The sequence below is a fragment of the Podarcis raffonei genome, chromosome 14 (genome assembly GCF_027172205.1).
Source record: "Podarcis raffonei isolate rPodRaf1 chromosome 14, rPodRaf1.pri, whole genome shotgun sequence".
Taxonomy (NCBI): domain Eukaryota; kingdom Metazoa; phylum Chordata; class Lepidosauria; order Squamata; family Lacertidae; genus Podarcis; species Podarcis raffonei.
The window spans coordinates 28,047,372-28,065,793 of NC_070615.1; the positions used below are offsets into that span (position 1 = coordinate 28,047,372).

Sequence of the window (18,422 nt, forward strand, 5' to 3'; positions counted from 1 at the left end):
GGAGGCAGGTGCTTTAATGGAAGGAGAGGATAAGGGTGGTGCTGATTGTCCCCCAGTGTTGGTTGCAAGGCTGGACAAAATACGAGGCAGAGCTCCAAGTGGCGAAGTCCCACTAATATGGACCAGAGAACTCCAGAGAGAGGAAGGAGGAAGGTGCACACAAAGAATCAGACACAGGAACACAGCGCCTCTCCCCAGTTCTCAGCCATTATCAGACACTGCAAGGTCTTGACAGTGAGCAACATCTGACCTGTAGTGGGGTGTGTGTGAGGGGGACTCCTGCTGTGGCACCTCTTCCCATGTGTACAGGTGGTGGAAGGATGTTCCTGCCAAATGTGGGGAAGAGGGTCCTGTCGCGGTGCTGATTAACAAGGAGAGACAGACCCAAAGGGCTGGTGCTCATTGTGGACGTTGTATTTGCTCTGCCAATAAAATCTTGTTCAACTGTGATGCTGCTGGGTGCATTGATAGATTCAGGGGCCCATCCTGCTCTCCTGAATCCTAATGGCTGCTCGTGGACCTGCTTCCCCCACCACTACTTCTTTCCTTCTGTATGAATTGCCCAGCCTTAGAACTCACAGCACTGTAGCTGAGGCTAATGCGCCAACTTGGCAGGGTGGTTGTTGTTAGGCAGGACCTTTTAGTGTCGGGGGTGGGAGGATAGTAGAGGCTGGGCTTGCAAGACTCAGCTGAGAAAATGATGGAGCAAGCCCAGCATTGGAACAGCCTTCTCTCTCTGCTGGCTCCACCTGTGGTTCCTATTCCCAGTTGTACCTGGAGAGGCCATCAGCGACTGAACCTGGACCTTCTGGTGCCTGCAAAGCCCATGTCGGCCCTTCCTGCAAATGTTCCTACAAAGCATCACCTGGGATGTCCCACAGCCAGAGAACTCTTGAATTGGAACTTTGGTTTCTCTTTGCTCCTCAGGGGCAGGGGAGGAATGGGGAAGAGCACCTCAGCAGAAGAGGCTAGTGCCACTCTTTATGCCAAAATTCCCCCCATCCTCTTTATCCCAAAGCACTGCAGGGAGACCTCCTATGGCCAAACATACTGTGGGTGTGGGTGGCACTGCCTCAACTGAGGCTGCGCAAGTTGCTGACAGTTGGGAGATCTTGGGTTATTTCCCTGGGAGAGGAACTTTTGTTTAGAGTATCTCACCCAGGGCAGGTGAAGAGGGGTTAGAACATCCTCCCTAGGTGTGGATGGGGAATGCTCTGCCTTGCAAATCTGGGGCATCCTGCCTGGTTTGGGTCAGCTGCAATAGGAGGAGAATCAAAGGACAGACTCATCCAGGCCAGCATTTGGGACAGGCTGTGGCAACCTGACAAGAGCCAACAGAGCATAGTCTCTCCGTGGGGAAACTATGAACCCTGCAGTCATGGTAATCCCAGCCCTCTGCCCAGGTTCTTCTTCAAGGTCCATTGCCTCTGAGGCAGAGTCCACATTTTGGGAGCCACTGGATGGGCAAGATCCAGTTCTGTGGGATGAAACCAGCCTGAGCCCCTTCCATTCCTTGTCAAGCAAACAGGTGATGCAAGGCCAGTTGGGGAGGGCACTGTGAAACCCAGTATGCAAGGTACTCCTGTGCCTGTGGGATGCAGCAGGTCTGAGATCAGGCCTCTCCTGATGACCAGACGCAAGGGTGACCTCCCTCTCCCCCAGAGATAATCAGGGTCTGTGCAACTCCTGGAAGGAGGCTGGCCACAGAAAGGGAGAGCCAGAGAAAGCAGCTACAGGTGACCAGGCCTGGGTACAGTCAGTCATGATTTTAACTTAATTGGTGCCCTGGCAATGGAGCAAGGCAGGCACCGCACCAAACTGAGTGGGAAGAGCAACTATTCAAAATATGGCCAGGAAGTCTAACTCAGCTCTATTTAATTTTAAAAGGGAGGATTCTTCATCTTTTATGGAGGAAGGCTTTGCTGTAAGAAAGCCAGTTCAAAAAAGTGACGTCACTTCATTGGAGGTAATTTAAAGCCACCAACATAAAGCCTGAAATAAAAGTTGGTTTACAGCCTAGAGGAGATCAACTTTAAACCACAGGATGCCAGCATTGCTAAGCAAGAGGGCTGTAAAAGGCAAGAAGGGATACAGGAGAGATGACCAGTCACACCCTGCCTGCATCTGAGCTTACACAGACATCTCTCTGGGCATAGGGTGCTGGACTGGACCCCTGACCCAAAGAGGCAACCCTGGGTTTTTATGGGAGTCCTGGTATGAGCTGGTCACTGACCTTTGTCTGAACCTGTCCTGAAGAGTAACTTCCTTGGCTTGCCCCAGATGGCTTCTAGCATTATGACAGAAAAGGAGAAAAGCTTATCTCTGAAATGCCCCAAATATTGCAACCTTGCCTCTTAAGGGATTTGCTGTAACCACTGGATTGTTTTGATTGCTCTTTCTGAACCTTTCCAGCTCTACTATTTTCTTTTCAAAGGTGTGGTGAGGAGGCACCAGGCAAAGTCTCTCCTGTTTCTTGGGCTTTAGGGTAAAGGCTGTGTTTATGTAATTTTACATTCTTAGTCTGCCTGCTTTGCATGGCTTATCGGCTCGTGGCCTGATCTCACAGCTGTAGGGTCTCTACATTGTTTTTAAGCATGTTGTTGTTGTTTTAAATCAGGGGTGACCAACTCCCACGAGACTGCGATCTACTCACAGAGTTAAAAACTGGCAGTAATCTACCCCCCTTTTGGGGGGTTCAGGTCAAAGTTGTTCAGCTTTTTTGGAAGGAAAAGGAGGAAGACCCGTTTTTTAGGAGTGCAGGGCACAAAAGTTGAGATTTTTTTTTAGGGGAGCCAAAGTTGTTAAGCTTCTTGGGGGGGGCAGTGATCTACCAGTGATCTACTTCAGACGTTCAGTGATCTATCAGTAGATCATGTTCTACCTGTTTTAAATCATGACCGTCTAGATGTTTTTATGAATTGTTAAGTCAGTTTAAATGCTGTTTATGCCCCAAAGGTGGCAGACAACCCTTTTAAAAAATCAGCATAAGAAAATCTTCCATGAAACTACAAGTCAGGACTGTCTCCCATAGGCACCCCATCCATATGCTGTGCCAAATCTCAGCTTCCAGCAGTTGGTGATGGGATAGGCCCATGACCACTGTACAAGGCTGCAAGCCATATAAACACAGACACACACACACGGGCGCACACAGTGGATAAATTGCTCCATCTCACTTGCTGACCTGGCCCATCTCATTTCCTGCAGTAATTTTCCAGCCAGCACAAATGGGTAAAACTACTTTAATGAAGTATCTTGATTCTAGCATTTGCCAGCTCCCACCAGGCTGGGGTTCCTCCTTTCTTCTCCAGCCTCAGCAGGAGGTGGTCTGGTGGCCCCCATAATGCCACTGTGGCTATAAGCAGGAGTGTGAGCGGTTGAGGGAAAAGGAAAGGGAGCCACCACCTGGGCAGGCCCCCTCAGGGCTCTTGCCTACTTTGGCTGCTGCTGCTGAGGCTCTTCCTTCTTCTCCTTGGCAGCCTTCTGCTTCTGCTGCATGATTTCTGAATCTCTGTGGAGGAAAAAACAAGCAAGGCAGTCAGGCTGTGGCCATTGAGTCTGGAAGACGCACCTGGGCCTGAGGGCAGGTGCTGGGCTGCTGGCAAATAAAGACAGGGCAAGGGCTGCCTCAGTCGCCACTGGGCCTGAGAGAAGGGGCTGTCACTCTGGCCTCTGAGGGCTTTGACAAGGGGCTAGGCTAGGCACATTAAGGATTTGAGTGGAAAGTAAGAGCAGCAGCAAGGACAGCAAGGGATGGAGCAGCAGCAAGGACAGTTCGGTGGAGCCTCCATAGCCAGTGGCGGATCCTCAGGCACTGGCTGCATGGACGTAGCGCGGGGGGGGCAGCTTCCCCCCTAAATCAACCAAAATCAATATAAATCTGATGTTCCCTCCCAACAAAAGCCTCCCCCCTAACAAAAATCCTGGCGACACCTGTGACTGGCAGCCTCAGCTCTCAACAGCAATGCCATGGAGGAGTCTTGAGACACCTTAAAGACAAGCAGACTGAGAAGGGCATCCAAGGAAGCGGATGCCAGGAGCCCCGGAAAGCTCACCCCGCCCTAAGGTGCTTCTATTTCTAGTGCCACGAGAAGCCTCGTCCCTATCAGACAACAGGATGATGCCCACCGCTCACCGCCAGCGGCGGAAGAAATAGGAAAAGCAGGAAGGGTGGGGAGGCAGCCAACCGTTCCTGGCTCTTGTCCCGGCCAGGTCTTTTATGCTAAGGAGGAGGCGCCGCCTCCGGGCTCGAGGCCCGGCCTAGAAAAATACCCAGCCCGACCTTGTTCCCCTTCCGCCCGGCGCTCACCGTTGCTTGCGGGCGGCGGCGGAGAGGCCGTCGTCGCGGCGCTTGCCCTTGTCAGCGTTCTTCTTCATGTTCTTGCTGCGCGCCAGTTCGCGCTGGTTGCCCCCTGCACCGCGGAGAAAGGTAGTGCACGTGTAAGCGCGGCGGGGGCCGGTCAGGCGGGGCCCCGGGGGCCACTGCGGGCCGCCGAGCCTTGATGGGCGGGGGGAAAGGGCGGCAGAGGCGGAACTCCCCCCGCCCTGAGCAAGTCAAGGAGGCAACGGGACCTTCCAGCCCATATCCTCCCCCACCCACCGGAGGGTAATAAGGGGGCGCGAGACCGGACCGGGAAGGGGTGGGGAGTCCCGCTTACGCGTCATGGCTCCGCTTCGCTCGAGTCCCCGAGGCAGCTACGGCCACAGCCCTGCCCTGCTCCGCCCCCGTCGCCTGATTGGCCAATCCGCACAGAGGCCAGGAGGCTATTAGCCCGCCAGCGCCAAGAGGCGGCTACTGGACCAGGCGGACCATTCAGCGATTGGCTGCAGGGGAGGACGGCCAGAAATGAAGGCGGGGCATCATGGAGGGCAACAGGCGCAACGTGGCGGTCTTGAAGCCCCTCCCCTGCGCCGCGAATGGCTGTGGAGCCAAGAGTGGCGGGGCCCGTAGGAGCTCCGCCCTCTCCTCTCCAGTCCTGGGCACGGAGTAAGTGCCAGCGGTGGCAAGATCGACGGCCAAGCTCCCCCAGCAGAGGTGGTGCGGCGCGGGTTCCGTCCCCGTGGGATGGAGGCAGGACCGGCTCAATCATGAGTCAAAGTGAAGCCATTGTCTCAGACGGCAACAGATCCCAAAGCCCTTGTTTCTGATGTAGATCTTCATTCACTCCCTTCTTATTTGGCAGGGAAGGCACTATTATGCGGTTCGCCTCAGGCACCAAAATGTCTTGGGCCAGCCCTGGATGGAGCAGAGGGTCAGAGGGGGGCTTCCCAGCTGCTGCTCTGTCAAGGGGTCAGGGTAAGCTCACTCTGCAAGGAGTCAAGTTATTTACCATAAAATCATAGAGCTAGAATGGATCCTGGGGGTCATCAGTCCAACCCCTCTGCAATGCAAGACTATGCAGCTTATCGAACCTGCAACCTTGGCATTATAGGTGCCACACTCTAAGCAACTGAGTTATCCCTGGATTATTCTGGGGCAGTGGTGGCAGGAAAGGAATGGAACATGTTTTCAGTACCTGGTTAGGGTGCAGCCTCAATCACAGATTGGCCAAGTCAGGGTGGCTCTTGTGCACCAAAACCCCTCTCTCAAAGCCCAGACCTTATGCAGGAAGCGCAGCGGCAGAGGAGATTTGGACTCACCATTGTCTGCCCTTCCTCACACACACACACCAAGGTAATCCTCATTAAATAACCAACATTGTCTAATCTCCCTGTGAGCAAATCAGGATCAATGCTCCATAAATGGATTGCCTGGCAGCACTGCCTTCTCTTCCTCAGGAACCAACTCCCCAGCTCCAACTTTCTCTATATATAGAATTTTCATTTATGACAAACATTTCAAACAGAATCATCTTTACATATCATATTTTGACTTTCCACCCCCTCTTTCTCTCTTCCTTATATTTACTCTATTTTCCTGCATACCCGAATCTAAATCTATTTTATATTTTATTTCCATCCATTTTATATATGTTTTCAATACTGCACATTTTTACATTAATCCTGCTAATGTTTTAATTCGTTTACAATGAGTTTGTAAATATTCAATAAAAGATTTTCATTCCCCTTTAAAGACTTTGTTATCCTTATTTCTTATTCTTCCGATGTTTCACCATTTCTGCATATTCCATTAGTTTCTGTAGCCATTCTTCTTTTGAGGGAACATCGCCAGCTCTTTGCCCTCAGCAGCAACACCAGGAAGACTTCCTCCTGCAGGCAAGGCTCTTTCTTTGACTGCCCACCTGTGGAACTCCTGACTGCTTCAAAGAAGGCTGCCCACTACATTTGAGCACCAGGGCCTCTGCTAGGCTCCGTTTCACCCAGACATGCCTGTTGTTGAGGATGAAGCTGTTCCTTTGTCCCATCTTCAACAGAGACTAGACGCTTTTAGGCCAAGCACCCAAAAAAGAGTAGTTGAGTTGCTCTGCAGCCTACATCCCTTGCATGAACTCACTACCGGGGTGACCCAGCACCTAAAGGTGCTCCTCCCTGAAAAACCAGGCCATAAGAGAGTCCTCCTGAGAGTTCTTAGAGGGAGGTGGGAAATGTTGTTCCTAACTGAAACTGCAAGTACACACACAACCCTCTATGAAAATCCAGTTGCTCAGAGGTTATCTGCCTTCTACAATTTAGGGGATACTTTTAGGACAGAAGAGAAGTTATTCCTACTCTCCTACAAAGAAGGAGGACCTTCTCTGTACTTGACCTGCTACAGCTCATGAGTGAGGCTGCCACAAGAGAGGTGATGGTGACTGGTGGTAAATATTGTGTGTGCAGATAGAACACAGACAATTTCAACAGCAGGAAGAAGAAGAAGAAGAAGAAGAAGAAGAAGAAGAAGAAGAAGAAGAAGAAGAAGAAGAAGAAGAAGAAGAACCCTGCCAAGGGAAATAAGGCAACTGGGATATCAGAATGGCCCTTGGTGGATCTTCAGAGCAATAAGGAACCCTTGAAGTACATGGCCCTTATGGTGCACATAGATGTACATCCTTAGGGGGGACAAGGCTGCTCTCCATACAACCAATTTTCACTCTTTTCAGCCAAACTGCAAAGTGCTGCCTGGCTGGCCCTTGTGGCAGTCATGAAGCCCCTCCTTTGCCCAGACTTGTGCTTCAAAGAGGTATGGGAGAAGAACACAACACAGTAAGCGTGGTGTTTGTCTGCTTTTAGAAAAGGGAGAATAATCATGCCAGAAGCAGAGCACCCCACCCTACCCCACAATGCAGAAAACCCTTTGCCATTCCGTGCAGGGAGCTGTATGTCTGTCCACACCCTGGAATTTGTTCTCCTCCTCATCTCAACACTAGGAACAGGCCAGTCTTTGGGTTGAATGAGACATGTATTCCAAGGTGGCTTCCCTGCAGATTGGCAGGGAAATGAATAGAGCACAGAAGAAAATATAAGCAGCAAGCTGGGTTGCAGGGCAACATCCAGCCTCAGAGTATCCAGCTTCAGCTGGAAAGGATCTTCCCACCCTTTCACAATGACAGCCTTCCTTTACACTTAGGGAACATCATCATCAAAGGTGTCAATGAGAGCCAGCCACTTGACTTTGGGTGCCATGTTTCATTCTTGGATAAACGTCGCTTGCAAACCTCTCAATTGCTGCTGGTGGTGGTAGAGAAAGAGGAGGAGGAAGAGTTCCTTTTGGGACTTAGAGCCACACAGTTCCATAGCAGCTGTGGGTCTGCCCCATCCCAGGAGAAACAAGTGGGCACACACAACAAGTATTTGGCCCTGACGCCCCTCAGAAGTCCTTGCTGTTGGAGAAGGTGGAACTTCATATTTCTGCAAGGCTTTCTAGGGTCAACCCAGGAAAAGAAGCAGCCACTCAGCTTGGCTGGGGAGCAGGAGCATCTGTCTGCAAAAGATGGCAGTGAGGAGACACATGAGCCTTCACAGCCTCACAATTTCTTATTTATCTCTTACATTTTTTCCACCTTTCCTCCAAGGAGCTCAAGGTGGCATACATTTCCCCATTTTATTCTCACAACAACCCTGTGAGGTAGATTAGGCTTGGAGGCAGTGACTGGCCAAAGGTCACCCAATAAGACTAATGGCTGAGTGGGGATTTGAATCTTGGTCTCCCAGGCCCTAGTCAGCACTCTAACCACTACACCACACTGGCCAAACAACATGCCCACAAAGGCAGCTGCCACAAGGCCACGGGAACAGTCTTGGGGAAAAAACCCAGCAGCACCCCCCCCCCAGGATAAAGGGGCAGGAAGGCACCTGCTAAGTGACAAGGACCCTCAATCCTTTGCCTTAACTAGGCCGTGATAACAAACCTGAGCACTGTGAGCAATGGTGGGTGTTGCCATGTCTTCCGGAGTGGCCCCTCCTGGACCAGGGCATTCCAGCTGCCCCCTCTGCCGCCTTGCTAGTTTGGAGAGCTCAGCATGGATAGCCTAGAGACAGCCAAGGTCTTTTTAATCCTTCTGGGGAGCAAATGGTTAATACACTGGGAAGGCGGGGGGGGGGGGAATCACCTCCAGTGCCCCCTGAGCACCCTCCCACCAATGCTAGGAATATGATGTCATCTCAGTGCGAGCTGAGCAAAAGGGGAGATGCCAGTCCCAAGTGCCGCAAGTGGCAGAGGATGAAGCTAGCCCAGCAAAGATGGACCTTCCCCACCGCCTCTGCTATTGTCCCTTGCCTGTCTTTGCCCCTAGCATATCCTGTTGCCCCACCTTGGTAGTTGGCTCCAGCTGCAGGGCTCTCTTCAGAACGGTGGTGGCTGCCTGGTCCTCTCCCCGCTCTGACAACAGCTAAATAGCAGAGAGAGTGACAGAGATGGGGTGGTATATTGACTGGATAGGGGTGGGGGAGCCTGTCCTTGTCCACCTCTTTCTCTGGCTGGTCTCTGCAACTGTTCCTTGACCCTCCCTCTTGCCTTCTCTCACCTCTTGTGGTCACAACTCCCTTTCCCCCCACTTCAATCCAGATATAGCATTAGGTCAATATTGTGGAACAGGGACCTTTGCCACCATCCCCACCACCCCACTCTGGATCTCAGCCAGCTGTACGGCCTTCAGCATGCCGTTCCCTAGCCAAGTTCGTCCCTCCTGGCCCTGGTGAGGGGTTGGGAGGCGTTTCCCTCATCACCTTCCCTTTCCTGTAAAGTGCCTTGATGTTCTCTGGGTCAAGCTGTATAACTTCATTGCAGGATGCCAGGGCCTCATCCAAAAGCTTCAGCTTCAGCTGGGCAGCTGCACAGTTGTTGAGGCATTTGACCCGATGGTCATGCAGCTCCTCTTCCTCCTCTTGGCTCGGGCAGTCTAGAGAGAAACCCACATGGGTGCAGCGTCACCCCCAGCCAGGAGGTGCAGCTGGGGCTGAGCCCCAGAACTGGGCTTCTGCGGTAGGGATGGGTCAAGTGTGCCTTTGCAGGAGAGCACCTCTGGGACAGGGTTCCTCTCCCTTTTCATCCAAAGTGCCCAGATTTGGGCTCACGGCACTATTTCCAGGCAAGCTGCCGGTCAGCTCTAATTGAACCCTTGCCAACCCCATGTTTCCAACACGCACCCACATGGCTGTGTTGGGAGGGCTTCATCCCCCAGTGCATCCCAAGCCCTCAGAACAGTGCCTCACCTGTCCCTGGCAAGGAGAGGACATGCAAAGCCTGCTGGTAGGAGTGCAGGGCCTGCTGGTAGTCCCCCCGCTCAAAGTGGAAGTTGCCCCACTCCCGCTTCTGGTTGCCCAGGCTGAGGCGCTCCATGGTGGGCAACAGCAACAGGTCCGGGCTGTCCTGCACGTGCAGCAGAGTCACCTCGTACAGCAACGTGGCATCTTTGGGAATATCTGGCTCTCTGCAGGAGGAGGAGGAGGAGGAGGAGGAGGAGGAGAGACCTCTGAGAACACACAGCTCTCTTCCCCCACCAAGGAACCAGATGTTGCCCCCCTCCCTGCCCACCAGTCACAGTGCAGAGCAATGACTGATGACTACCTGCCCAGGTGACCGTAGGCACAAGCAGGGCCAGCGAGGAAAAGGGCTATTTCACCCAGCTGCATGGAGAGGACGCCAAGGTCCAAAGCCTAGGGAGAGAAAAAGGAAACAAGGACCTGACCCGAAGTGCCCCCCCAACACACACACACACACACACATATATCCTGCTGTCACACCTCTCAGCACCACTACGTGCAAGAGTACATTGGCTTGGGAGCAACAGCCATTCTCACGTGGTCTGCATTGGCCACTGCTATGATGGCGCACAGGTAGAAAAGGTGAGATCCTGTGTAGAGGGAGGGCCCTGTAAGCATGAGGTTGAGGGTGGCTGCAAAGCTGCCAGTCCTTTCCATTGAAACAGAACAGAAGCAGAACAACCAGGATTCCCCTCCATTGGTGGCATTCAGTTGCTCAGGCAACAGAGAGAAATGGGGGCTGAGAATGGGCTGCCCCTGTGGGGCAGGCTGCCAGGCAAAGCCAGGGGGGAAAGGATCAGGAGGAGAAAATGCACGAAGGAACAAGGGAGCCCCTGGGCTGCAGCCTTCCCACACCTCACCTGTATTGCCTCCCCCTGGCCAAGGACAAAGGTGAGCTTTTGGTCCTTTTCCACCAGGCTGTGGTCCTCCAGGATTCCCAGCATCTTCACAGTAACCTCTTGGCCCAGTTGTGGCCAGCTGCCTCCCTCTGGACTGCTCTTCACCAGCCGCTTCCGTAGGGACTTGTCCTCTGGAGGGTGGAAAGAGGAGCATCAGTTCAACTACAGGTGCAAGTGTTTGCCTGAGGAAGTGTGTGGAACTCCAACTGCCCAGGTGCAAAGGAAGGAAGGCCAAGGGAGTGCCAGAGGATGAGGAAGTTACAGCCCCTCTCTCACAACAACCTGCTCTAGCCAAATGGAGGGGCCTTTTCTCCCCACCATGAGGTACTGCAGTGTCCCACCTGCCCAGTTACCTCCAAATGGTCCTGGGCCAGGGTCTGATTTACGCATAGGTGAAGTACACCACAGTTTAGGGCTTCAGGTGATGAAGGCCTCCAAATGCAAAAAAGGGACTAGTTTGTTTTCATTTGCCTTCTCTGTACTGATATCTACACAAAAACAAAACATTTATTTCTCTCTTTAGCCTTCCCGATCTGTTAGACTAATATACTTTTGGGGAAGGGATAGAACAATGGGGCCTCTCAAACTTGGCAGAGCTGAGGGCATCAGAAGTTCTTAATGTGCTTCCCCACACCCACCAGTTTTTCTCCTGTCTGGGGGGCGGGGAATCCACGTCACCCAGGACTTTAAGCATTTGCCTTATGCTGCCTTCGTTTATCCTCTTATTCCTTTTGATGCACCACCACACATTCTGTGGGGTGCTGAGGTGGGCATCAGTCAAGCCACTCCTCATTCTGATGCACCTCTAGAACCCCATGGGTGTGAGGGCAGACCCTGGTCTGGGTCGCTGAGGCGGGGGCAGGGGGCTTTCTGGCTAAGAGGCAGCGAACCCAGCAACCATCTCCTGCCCCCAGTGGCTTCTGGCTGTGGCGCTTGTTAGCCAGCGATGTCACCCCGTCCCCCAATGACTGGCAGCAGAGAGGATCATGTAGGGTCTGAGAGTCCGAGCCGCCCTGTTGCCTCCAAGGCCCTCTGGGCAGCAGCGGGACCCTCCATCTCCTGGCCTGAAAGCCCCCTGCGCTCCGGGCCTCACCTCGGAGGTCCTCCCAGCCGTCGGCCGCAAAGAGCGCTGCAAAGCCGCCTCTTTCTCCTCCCAGCAAGCGCTCCAGCCGCTGGTAAAAGGCTCGCTCCTGAAGCTGGGGCGGGGGCTCCTGGATGATAGTGTGGGGCAGCAGGAAATGGACCCTCCGTCCAAGATGGGGGCTGCCTCCCTCCAGCAGCACCGGTCCCAGGCTGGCGCCCGCCCCTTCGCCTTCCTCCTCCTCCTCGCCCTGAAACATCTTGACCAAGAACATGGTGGGCTGGTCCTCCGTCCTCGGAAGGGGCTTCCCGGAGCGAGGGGCTTTGCCGGCAGCCGCGCATTAGGATCTCGAGGGATTTGCTTCCCCGCCTTGCATGCGACGGTCGGAGCAGGCCGGCAGCGGCAGAAGCGAGAGGCCGCTTAGCCGTCTCTCCTTCCCTCAGTCTACACTGAGCGCCTGTAATTCAATTATAGAGTAAGCCCCCCTACGCCCCAGCTGCGCTCAGGCTTACTTCCAAGGAGGATCTGGGCGTCAGGCTGCGGCTGGGTTTAGCAGGGATCAGCAGGGCCCCCTCCCGCATCTCAAGCGGGGCCCCTCCCTTTGGGCTGCCTTAATAAACCCAAGTAAATGCCTTCGCGTCTATAACAGAAGAGGCGGCGAGCAGCACCCCGCTGTTCACCCAGACGCGACGGAAAAGGGGGTTTCCTCTTATGCTACGCAAGGCCCCAAAGATTTGCGCTAAGAGGGAATACCTCCCGTGGATGAATGGGTTCCTCCCCATTTCCTGACAGGCTAGATTCTGAGAAAACTCAGTTGGCTTTGCCCTCCATCCCAATTCTCTCATGTAGGAACAGACCACCCAGAAGAAGAAGTGCCAACCTCAATAAAACATTGGGGGAGCAGGTAAGCCCCGCTCGCATAACTTGATCACATGATGAGGTGCATGCACACTATTTGAATAGCAGTGCCCATCAACTGTGGGGGAGGGCGGCCCCCGCAAATATTTTTTGGGGCGCTGAACACCCCATGGCGGCTAGGAGTTTGCTCCTATGCCCAGAAGTAAACGTCTATGAAGGTATTCTGGGCGAGGGAAGCCACTCAACCGAAGAGGCGCATCCGACAGTCTTAGCGGTTCTTAGGGGATGCTGCTCCGCCCCAGATTATTGCCCGGTGACCTGCGGGGCTCTAAGAGGCTTAGTGGAGAGTCCCAAGAAGCACGTGGCCCCGCTGCACGTGGCCAAGGGTCCAGGGTCGGCTGCCGCGGGGGGCTTTGGAGTAGATGCGAGGCCCGGGGCCCAAAGGGGGGCCCAGCCCCGGGATCTCCGGTCTGGGGGACCGGGGACAATGGGCAGAAGCTCCCCCGAAGACCTGGATAACGGACCGGCCGTTCTTCCTCAGGGCAAACTGTTGAGGGACTTGGTGGGTAATCGGCGGCGCCCTTCTTCTGGAAGGGACGGCAGACTAAAGCTCCGAGGTCTCTTCTTGCTACGGGCCTTTCCCACGCCCCAAAGGGAGGCCGGTCTGGCCAGGCATCCCGGGCTGGGCACGCGCACCGGTTTGAAGAGCAGCAGCGGCTGCCGAGCAAGGAGCAGCGGCCCCGCCCCGCCGTCGAGCCCAAGTCCCGCCCAGGCGGCGCCACCACAGCCGCTCACTCCAGCGATGCCGCGGCAGGCGACGGAGCGCCTTTCCTACCGCCCCGGCTCGCGGGGCGCCCGCCTCAGCCTCTTCCACGTGAAACTGACCGACTCGGCCCTCCAAGCCTTGCTCGCCTACCAGCGGTGTCAGGTAACGGGCTGGGTTGGAGGCGATTGCCGTACGGCCCGTCACTTGGCGGGAGGACAGGTCTCACTGCCCGCTTTTTTCCTGCAGGTGGCGGCGCCTCGTCCCGTGATCGCCTTCCAGGGCAGCCAAGGGGTAAGGATATTTCCCAGCGCCGTGCATTGGGCAGGGGTCCTGTCGAGTCCCATCGCCGGGGCTGGGCAACGGAGGGGCGCCGTGGCCGTTGCTATCGCCGCGGGCGCCGCCTGCTTCCTAACGAGCTCCCCGCGGCTTTCTGCAAGGCGGCTAACGAGTCTCGCGCGAGCGGCAGACCGAGCCTGGCTGCGGCGTCCTCCCCGCGGAATGCTCTGCTGTCTCGGCGCTGGAACGGGGCAGCCCGCCCCGTCGAAAGTCGCTTCTTTTTCGGGCTGAAAGTCCCCTTTAGTAGCAACGGAAGAGGGAAAGAGACGGGGCGGGCAGGAGCCGCGCCTTCGCTGCTCTCTACGGGGAGCCCCGCCCACTCCCTTCTTGCGCAGGGCCAAGACTGACCCCTGGAAATGCACCGTCCCAGTGTTTTTCACCCAGGCAGAGCCAGGCCCCACAGCCACAGAAACAGCCCCCAGCCACATGTCTAGCGTCAGGCCCTGCTCCTGAGGCCAAGGGGCCAGACCAGATCCCCACTCTTCTCTTTTTATGCTGTCCAGTATCTGAAGGTGCCCTGCGGCGCCACTGCAGGCCGTCGTGACCCACGGACTTTCCGCTTCACCTTCTACCTCTCACGCTATACGAAGGAGCAGCCGCAGGCCAGCTTCGATTGCGTCCGCCAGGCCAGTACCAGGTGAGCTGGCCCAGCCCAAAGGCTGTTTCCCTGGGAGGGTGGGAATGGGGGAGAGAGGCTTCCCTGAACATTGCTCTTTTTTGCTCAGGTGGCTGGAGGGTAGAGGAGCTATCCAGGAGAAGATCACCATCTGTGCCATGGTTGTGGAGGCCTCCCAGTCCAGATGGGGGGTAGAGAGGTCGACCTGCCATAGGGCAGCAGCTGCGTTCCCAAACCCAGGTGAGGAGAGAGGGGCAAGGGGCAGCAAGGGCTTCCTGGATAGGAGCTGAAGGGGGAATTGGCACAAATTGCCACCACCTCTCTCCCCTACCCACTTCCTGAAAGCAACAATTTGTGAGCACTGCCATTCAAAGGTCTCTGGTTCTAACCTAGAATGTATATATCCTAAGAAGCAGTGGAACTTGTTTTAAAACCACCTAGCAAACTGTTTTTACTAACGTGTGATCATAATGGAACAGTTTAGTTTGGTATCTTAACGAAAACCTTATAACCATTATAAAGCTACTCTGGATTTATGAAATCCTTCCATGTGTGAACCACCTTGAGATCTTTGGATTAAGGGTGGTATACAAATTTCATAAGTGGATCTGAAGTGCAACATCCAAATTTCAGCTCAGTTGCTATAGACAATCACTGTGGATGAAGAATGGAAACTGTCTTCTGCAATTAGCACTGGGGAGGGGGTTGAGCCACTGACAGCCAAGGCTGGCTCTATTCCCTCACTCCCTTTGCCTTGACTTTCTGCTTTTCTGCACTGTAGAGACTGGCGCCCTCCTCCCAAGGAAAGCAGCCTCAGAGAGCCCCAGAGGGAAAGGCAATGAAAGCAGTCCCCCAGCCAATGAGCCCCCATGGCCACCAGTGCAGGTGCTGGACGGAAGCGACCAGAGGGCTAAGAGGCTGTTGGGCTTGTTGGAGAGGCCACAGTTGCAGGCTGAGGTAGGTCTGGGAGAGGCCACTGGGCTTCCTCACCTTGCTGGAGCCTCCCTCACCACCCCTTTACCCCACAGATGGGGCAGCTGAGCCCCCCAGAAAGAAGTTACAGCTTGAAAGAAGACAGTCTGCAACCTAGAAAGGAGGCCTGGACAGGTGCTCTGCAGCAGCACCAGGAAACATCTGAGCACTTGCGCAGGTAGAGCAATGAGTCGGGAGTTAGACTACTGGGGAGGGATAGGGGATCCTTGTGGTCTTAGTCCTCATTCTCTCTCACTCCCCCTCCCTCTCTAGCATAATCCTGTCTCTTTATGTGTGGGTGTATAGTTGTTCCCACTATTCTGCTCTGCCAGCTTTTAACAGTTCTCTTTCCACTTCTGCAGGAAAGAGGCCCAGCAAGCTTTGGCCAAGCCCTTCCCAAGCCCTCCATCTGAAAAGTTTGCCCCTTCTCAAGGTGGTAGTCCTTTAAGAGCGGTGAGTCCTGCAATGGTGGTGCTTTAATTCAGAGTCCTGCAACAGTGCTTTAATTCAGAGCAGTAGCAGCAACAGCCGATGATGCCATGGCAAGGCTGTGGTTGCATCACCCCCTCTGGGCAGCCTCTCTAATTCCCAGGCATTGCAGGCTCCTGTGGGCACAGGGGGAGGGGGACTTTCTTGTCTTCCATTTCTGTTCTCATTTGCCTGCCTGTGTGTGCTACTGCATGGTGGTTTTCAGTTGGTCTTCCTGCCTAGAGGGAACCATCATTATCCTGTTGTTCCTAGTATCCACTTGGCAGATTAGACTGTAAGAGAGGGCTTAACATTTGCCATACTCAGACACAGTGCTTTAAAGTGGACTGTGCCTGGAAAGAGTGAAGTGTGGATATTATTTTTCAGAGACTACAACCTCTCCGAGCTGCACTTGGGCCAAGATCCAGGAGATGGCAGGGGCCTCACTTTACAGGAGCCGAGAGCAGCTGGTGGGGACGCAAAATGCAGCCTGCAGCGGCAGTGAAAAGCAGGGCCCAGACCGATTGCAGTGACATCATAGGAGAGGTTCAGAGCTCGGATGAGGAACCTGAAGCAGGAAGTCATAGAGCACCAGAGGTTGAGTGGCCAGGGGAAGAGGAGAGGCAGGCAGGTGAGGAGTCTGGCAGATGCACTCCCAGCACGAACATCAAATATGATGGCAACTGGAACCTCTGCAGTCTGCTCCTAACCTTGAGCAAAATGGAAAGCTCAGCCTTCCCAGTCTGGCAGAATGGTTTAAACCAGGAAGTACCTGTGCTGTCAACTTGGGCCTAAAAAGCTGTCTAGAACCACCTTCCCAATCTTCCAGGTGTTTTGGACTGCAGAGCAGTTGGGCTGATGGGAGGTGTAGACCAAAATATCCAGATGGAACGAGCTTGGGAAAGCACTGGTGGGAGATGCTGGTGTCCAATGCAGGGTGGCAGGGCGACTGCTGCCACCACAATGACTCTGCTTTTCCTTTTTCCCTCCCCAGACCATGCCAGCACCTCAGAGGAAAACCTCAAATACTACTTGTAAGTATTTAGCTGCACTGCACACAAGGCAAGGGCATTTTTCATAGGCCTCAGCCATTTGGGAACCAGCATCATTTTCACTGGTGCCCAGCCTTGTTGTACATTTGATGTGGGGATCTCATGCCTAGGGACCAAATGGAGCTTCTGGAAGACTGTCCATGCTGGAACACAGTCCTTGGGACCAAAAAAGGTTCTACTCCTGATGTGGGAGATGGGATTGGAGAGGTGGCTGCTGCTCTTGGCCTTCCCAACCAATACAGTGTTTGATACCTTGGGTCAAATTCCCCAAGGGAGGAGGCTCTCCCTTTCCATCTTCTGACTCACATAATGTGTCTTTTGAAACTAGGAAATATGTCCCCATTTGCTCAGTAAAGCAGTACCGAGCCTACCAGGAGGACTTCAGTGCAGACTACACCACATACCGCCACCTCCATGCCAGGATTGGGAGTGTGAGCAGGAGGTTTGCCCAGCTGGGCACAAGGCTTAGGCGAATGCAGCAAGGAACCAAGGAGTACAAGGTAACAACATTTCAGGAAACAAAAGGGAAGGGACCTTCCCTGCCTGGGTCCTGGGCTGAACTAGCTCTCTTGGGTTACAGGTCCTAGAAGATCAGATTTTGCAAGAATACAGGCACTTCAAAAAGGTGAGGAACCCAGGCTGGCATCAGGGAGGGGGGGTGCTTTCTTTCCTCCTGGTGGCTGAACTGTTTCCTTCTCTGCAGGTGTATCCTAACTACCAAGAAGAAAAGAGGCACTGCGAGTATCTGCACCACAAGCTCTCCCACATCAAGGCTCAAATCCTAAACTTTGAGCAGAATGTCTCTCCGGCTGGGCAGAGGGGCTGTGGCGAGAGGAGATGATGAGGGCAGCATCACCTGCAACTCCTCACAGCAAGCACAGGGGGGCTCTAGTGTTTCACTGCAACTGCTTGCTCTTGGAGTGAGCTTTGTACAGCTTAAGAACAGGCCCGGCTTACAGTACGTTCCTCTTATGTTTTGGTCCAAGTCTGCTCTGCAACATCTTGCTAGCTGAAAGCAATTTGAAAAGAATCACTTAAAGCAGGCGAGGGTGCTCCCTTTTCCCAGTCCTTCTGTAGCAACTTGTTTGTGGCAGCCTAAAGTAACTTCAAGCTATCCACAACCAGAGCAGCCATCTTTGGCTTGAAACAAAGCTGTGCTTTAGAATTGTTTCATAGTCAGCAAGTATATTCTTGTGCCTTAATTGGAAAAACTGGAGTGTGGGTAGTCTTGCATTTTTAGGTAGGACAATCTCAATATGCTAACACTTAGCTTGTCCAACTCCAGTTGACATTTGTTCAGAAACTCACACCCAAGGCAGTAGGAACTTTGCTAGAAACATTTTCTTCAAGGAATACTTTAATCTTGCCTGGCTTATGCTGCTTTGTTTTCAAAGTTTCTAGTGGCTGCAGAGACAGGTCTTTGTCACACAGGCTTAAAGCTTGGCACCTACCACATCTCTCAGAGACTCTCCACATGAGAAGTTATACAAAAAATTGCATTTTGTGAAGATCGTTTAAACAGACATGACATCTCCCTTCACTTCGTATCAATCAGTTATGTTATCAATCTGCTACATGTTCATTTGACAATGCTGCTTAGGCCCCTCTGCAGAGCTAGGCTATCCCAAGCTAAAATCAACATGCAAAGTTCTCAAGAACAGCTGAGTTGTTCAGTAACTTCTATGGGGAACGAAAGTTATCTGGCAGAGCAGCCTCCCAAGTTAGCAAAGTA

General features: G+C 53.6%; 3 protein-coding genes across 4 annotated transcripts; 1 reads left to right on the plus strand and 2 right to left on the minus strand.

Annotated features, from left to right (window-relative positions):
• Window positions 1-3,228: 3,228 nt before the first annotated feature.
• Window positions 3,229-4,783, minus strand: SERF2 (small EDRK-rich factor 2). The gene is made up of 3 exons (XM_053364259.1): window positions 4,659-4,783; window positions 4,310-4,412; window positions 3,229-3,511 (listed from the first exon to the last, which is right to left on the minus strand). The coding sequence occupies exons 1-3, from the start codon at window positions 4,663-4,665 to the stop codon at window positions 3,433-3,435; spliced, it is 189 nt and encodes a 62-aa protein (XP_053220234.1). The 5' UTR covers window positions 4,666-4,783; the 3' UTR covers window positions 3,229-3,432.
• Window positions 4,784-7,320: 2,537 nt separating this feature from the next.
• Window positions 7,321-12,890, minus strand: LOC128401342 (peptidyl-prolyl cis-trans isomerase FKBP8-like). 2 transcript variants are annotated; one of them, XM_053364257.1, is made up of 8 exons: window positions 11,635-12,890; window positions 10,503-10,672; window positions 9,947-10,035; window positions 9,592-9,809; window positions 9,106-9,278; window positions 8,691-8,768; window positions 8,289-8,408; window positions 7,321-7,861 (listed from the first exon to the last, which is right to left on the minus strand). In XM_053364257.1, exons 1-8 carry the CDS (start codon window positions 11,894-11,896, stop codon window positions 7,832-7,834), a joined length of 1,140 nt encoding a protein of 379 aa, XP_053220232.1. In that variant the 5' UTR covers window positions 11,897-12,890; the 3' UTR covers window positions 7,321-7,831. The 2 variants fall into 2 exon arrangements, with proteins under 2 accessions (XP_053220232.1, XP_053220233.1); XM_053364258.1 differs by lacking the exon at window positions 11,635-12,890 and adding an exon at window positions 10,895-11,625.
• Window positions 12,650-18,384, plus strand: ELL3 (elongation factor for RNA polymerase II 3). Its single transcript, XM_053365596.1, has 11 exons — window positions 12,650-13,408; window positions 13,493-13,537; window positions 14,086-14,219; window positions 14,308-14,438; window positions 14,980-15,155; window positions 15,227-15,348; window positions 15,533-15,623; window positions 16,026-16,269; window positions 16,633-16,672; window positions 17,019-17,190; window positions 17,271-18,384. The coding sequence occupies exons 1-11, from the start codon at window positions 12,650-12,652 to the stop codon at window positions 17,529-17,531; spliced, it is 2,175 nt and encodes a 724-aa protein (XP_053221571.1). The 3' UTR covers window positions 17,532-18,384.
• The last annotated feature ends 38 nt before the right edge of the window (window positions 18,385-18,422 follow it).

Excerpts from the sequence above, each read along its gene's own strand:
- SERF2 (XM_053364259.1), bottom strand. Across the intron at positions 3,512-4,309 it reads GCCGCCGCCCGCAAGCAACG|AGATTCAGAAATCATGCAGC; the intron begins GTGAGCGCCGGG and ends TTTCCTCCACAG.
- LOC128401342 (XM_053364257.1), bottom strand. The coding sequence starts at position 11,896 with ATGTTCTTGGTCAAGATGTTTCAGGGCGAGGAGGAGGAGGAAGGCGAA. Across the intron at positions 8,409-8,690 it reads AGCTGGAGCCAACTACCAAG|GCTATCCATGCTGAGCTCTC; the intron begins GTGGGGCAACAG and ends GGCTGTCTCTAG. Across the intron at positions 7,862-8,288 it reads CCATTGCTCACAGTGCTCAG|ACAGATGCTCCTGCTCCCCA; the intron begins GTTTGTTATCAC and ends CATCTTTTGCAG.
- ELL3 (XM_053365596.1), top strand. The coding sequence starts at position 12,650 with ATGGCGGCTAGGAGTTTGCTCCTATGCCCAGAAGTAAACGTCTATGAA. Across the intron at positions 15,349-15,532 it reads ACATCTGAGCACTTGCGCAG|GAAAGAGGCCCAGCAAGCTT; the intron begins GTAGAGCAATGA and ends CCACTTCTGCAG. Across the intron at positions 15,624-16,025 it reads GTGGTAGTCCTTTAAGAGCG|AGACTACAACCTCTCCGAGC; the intron begins GTGAGTCCTGCA and ends ATTATTTTTCAG.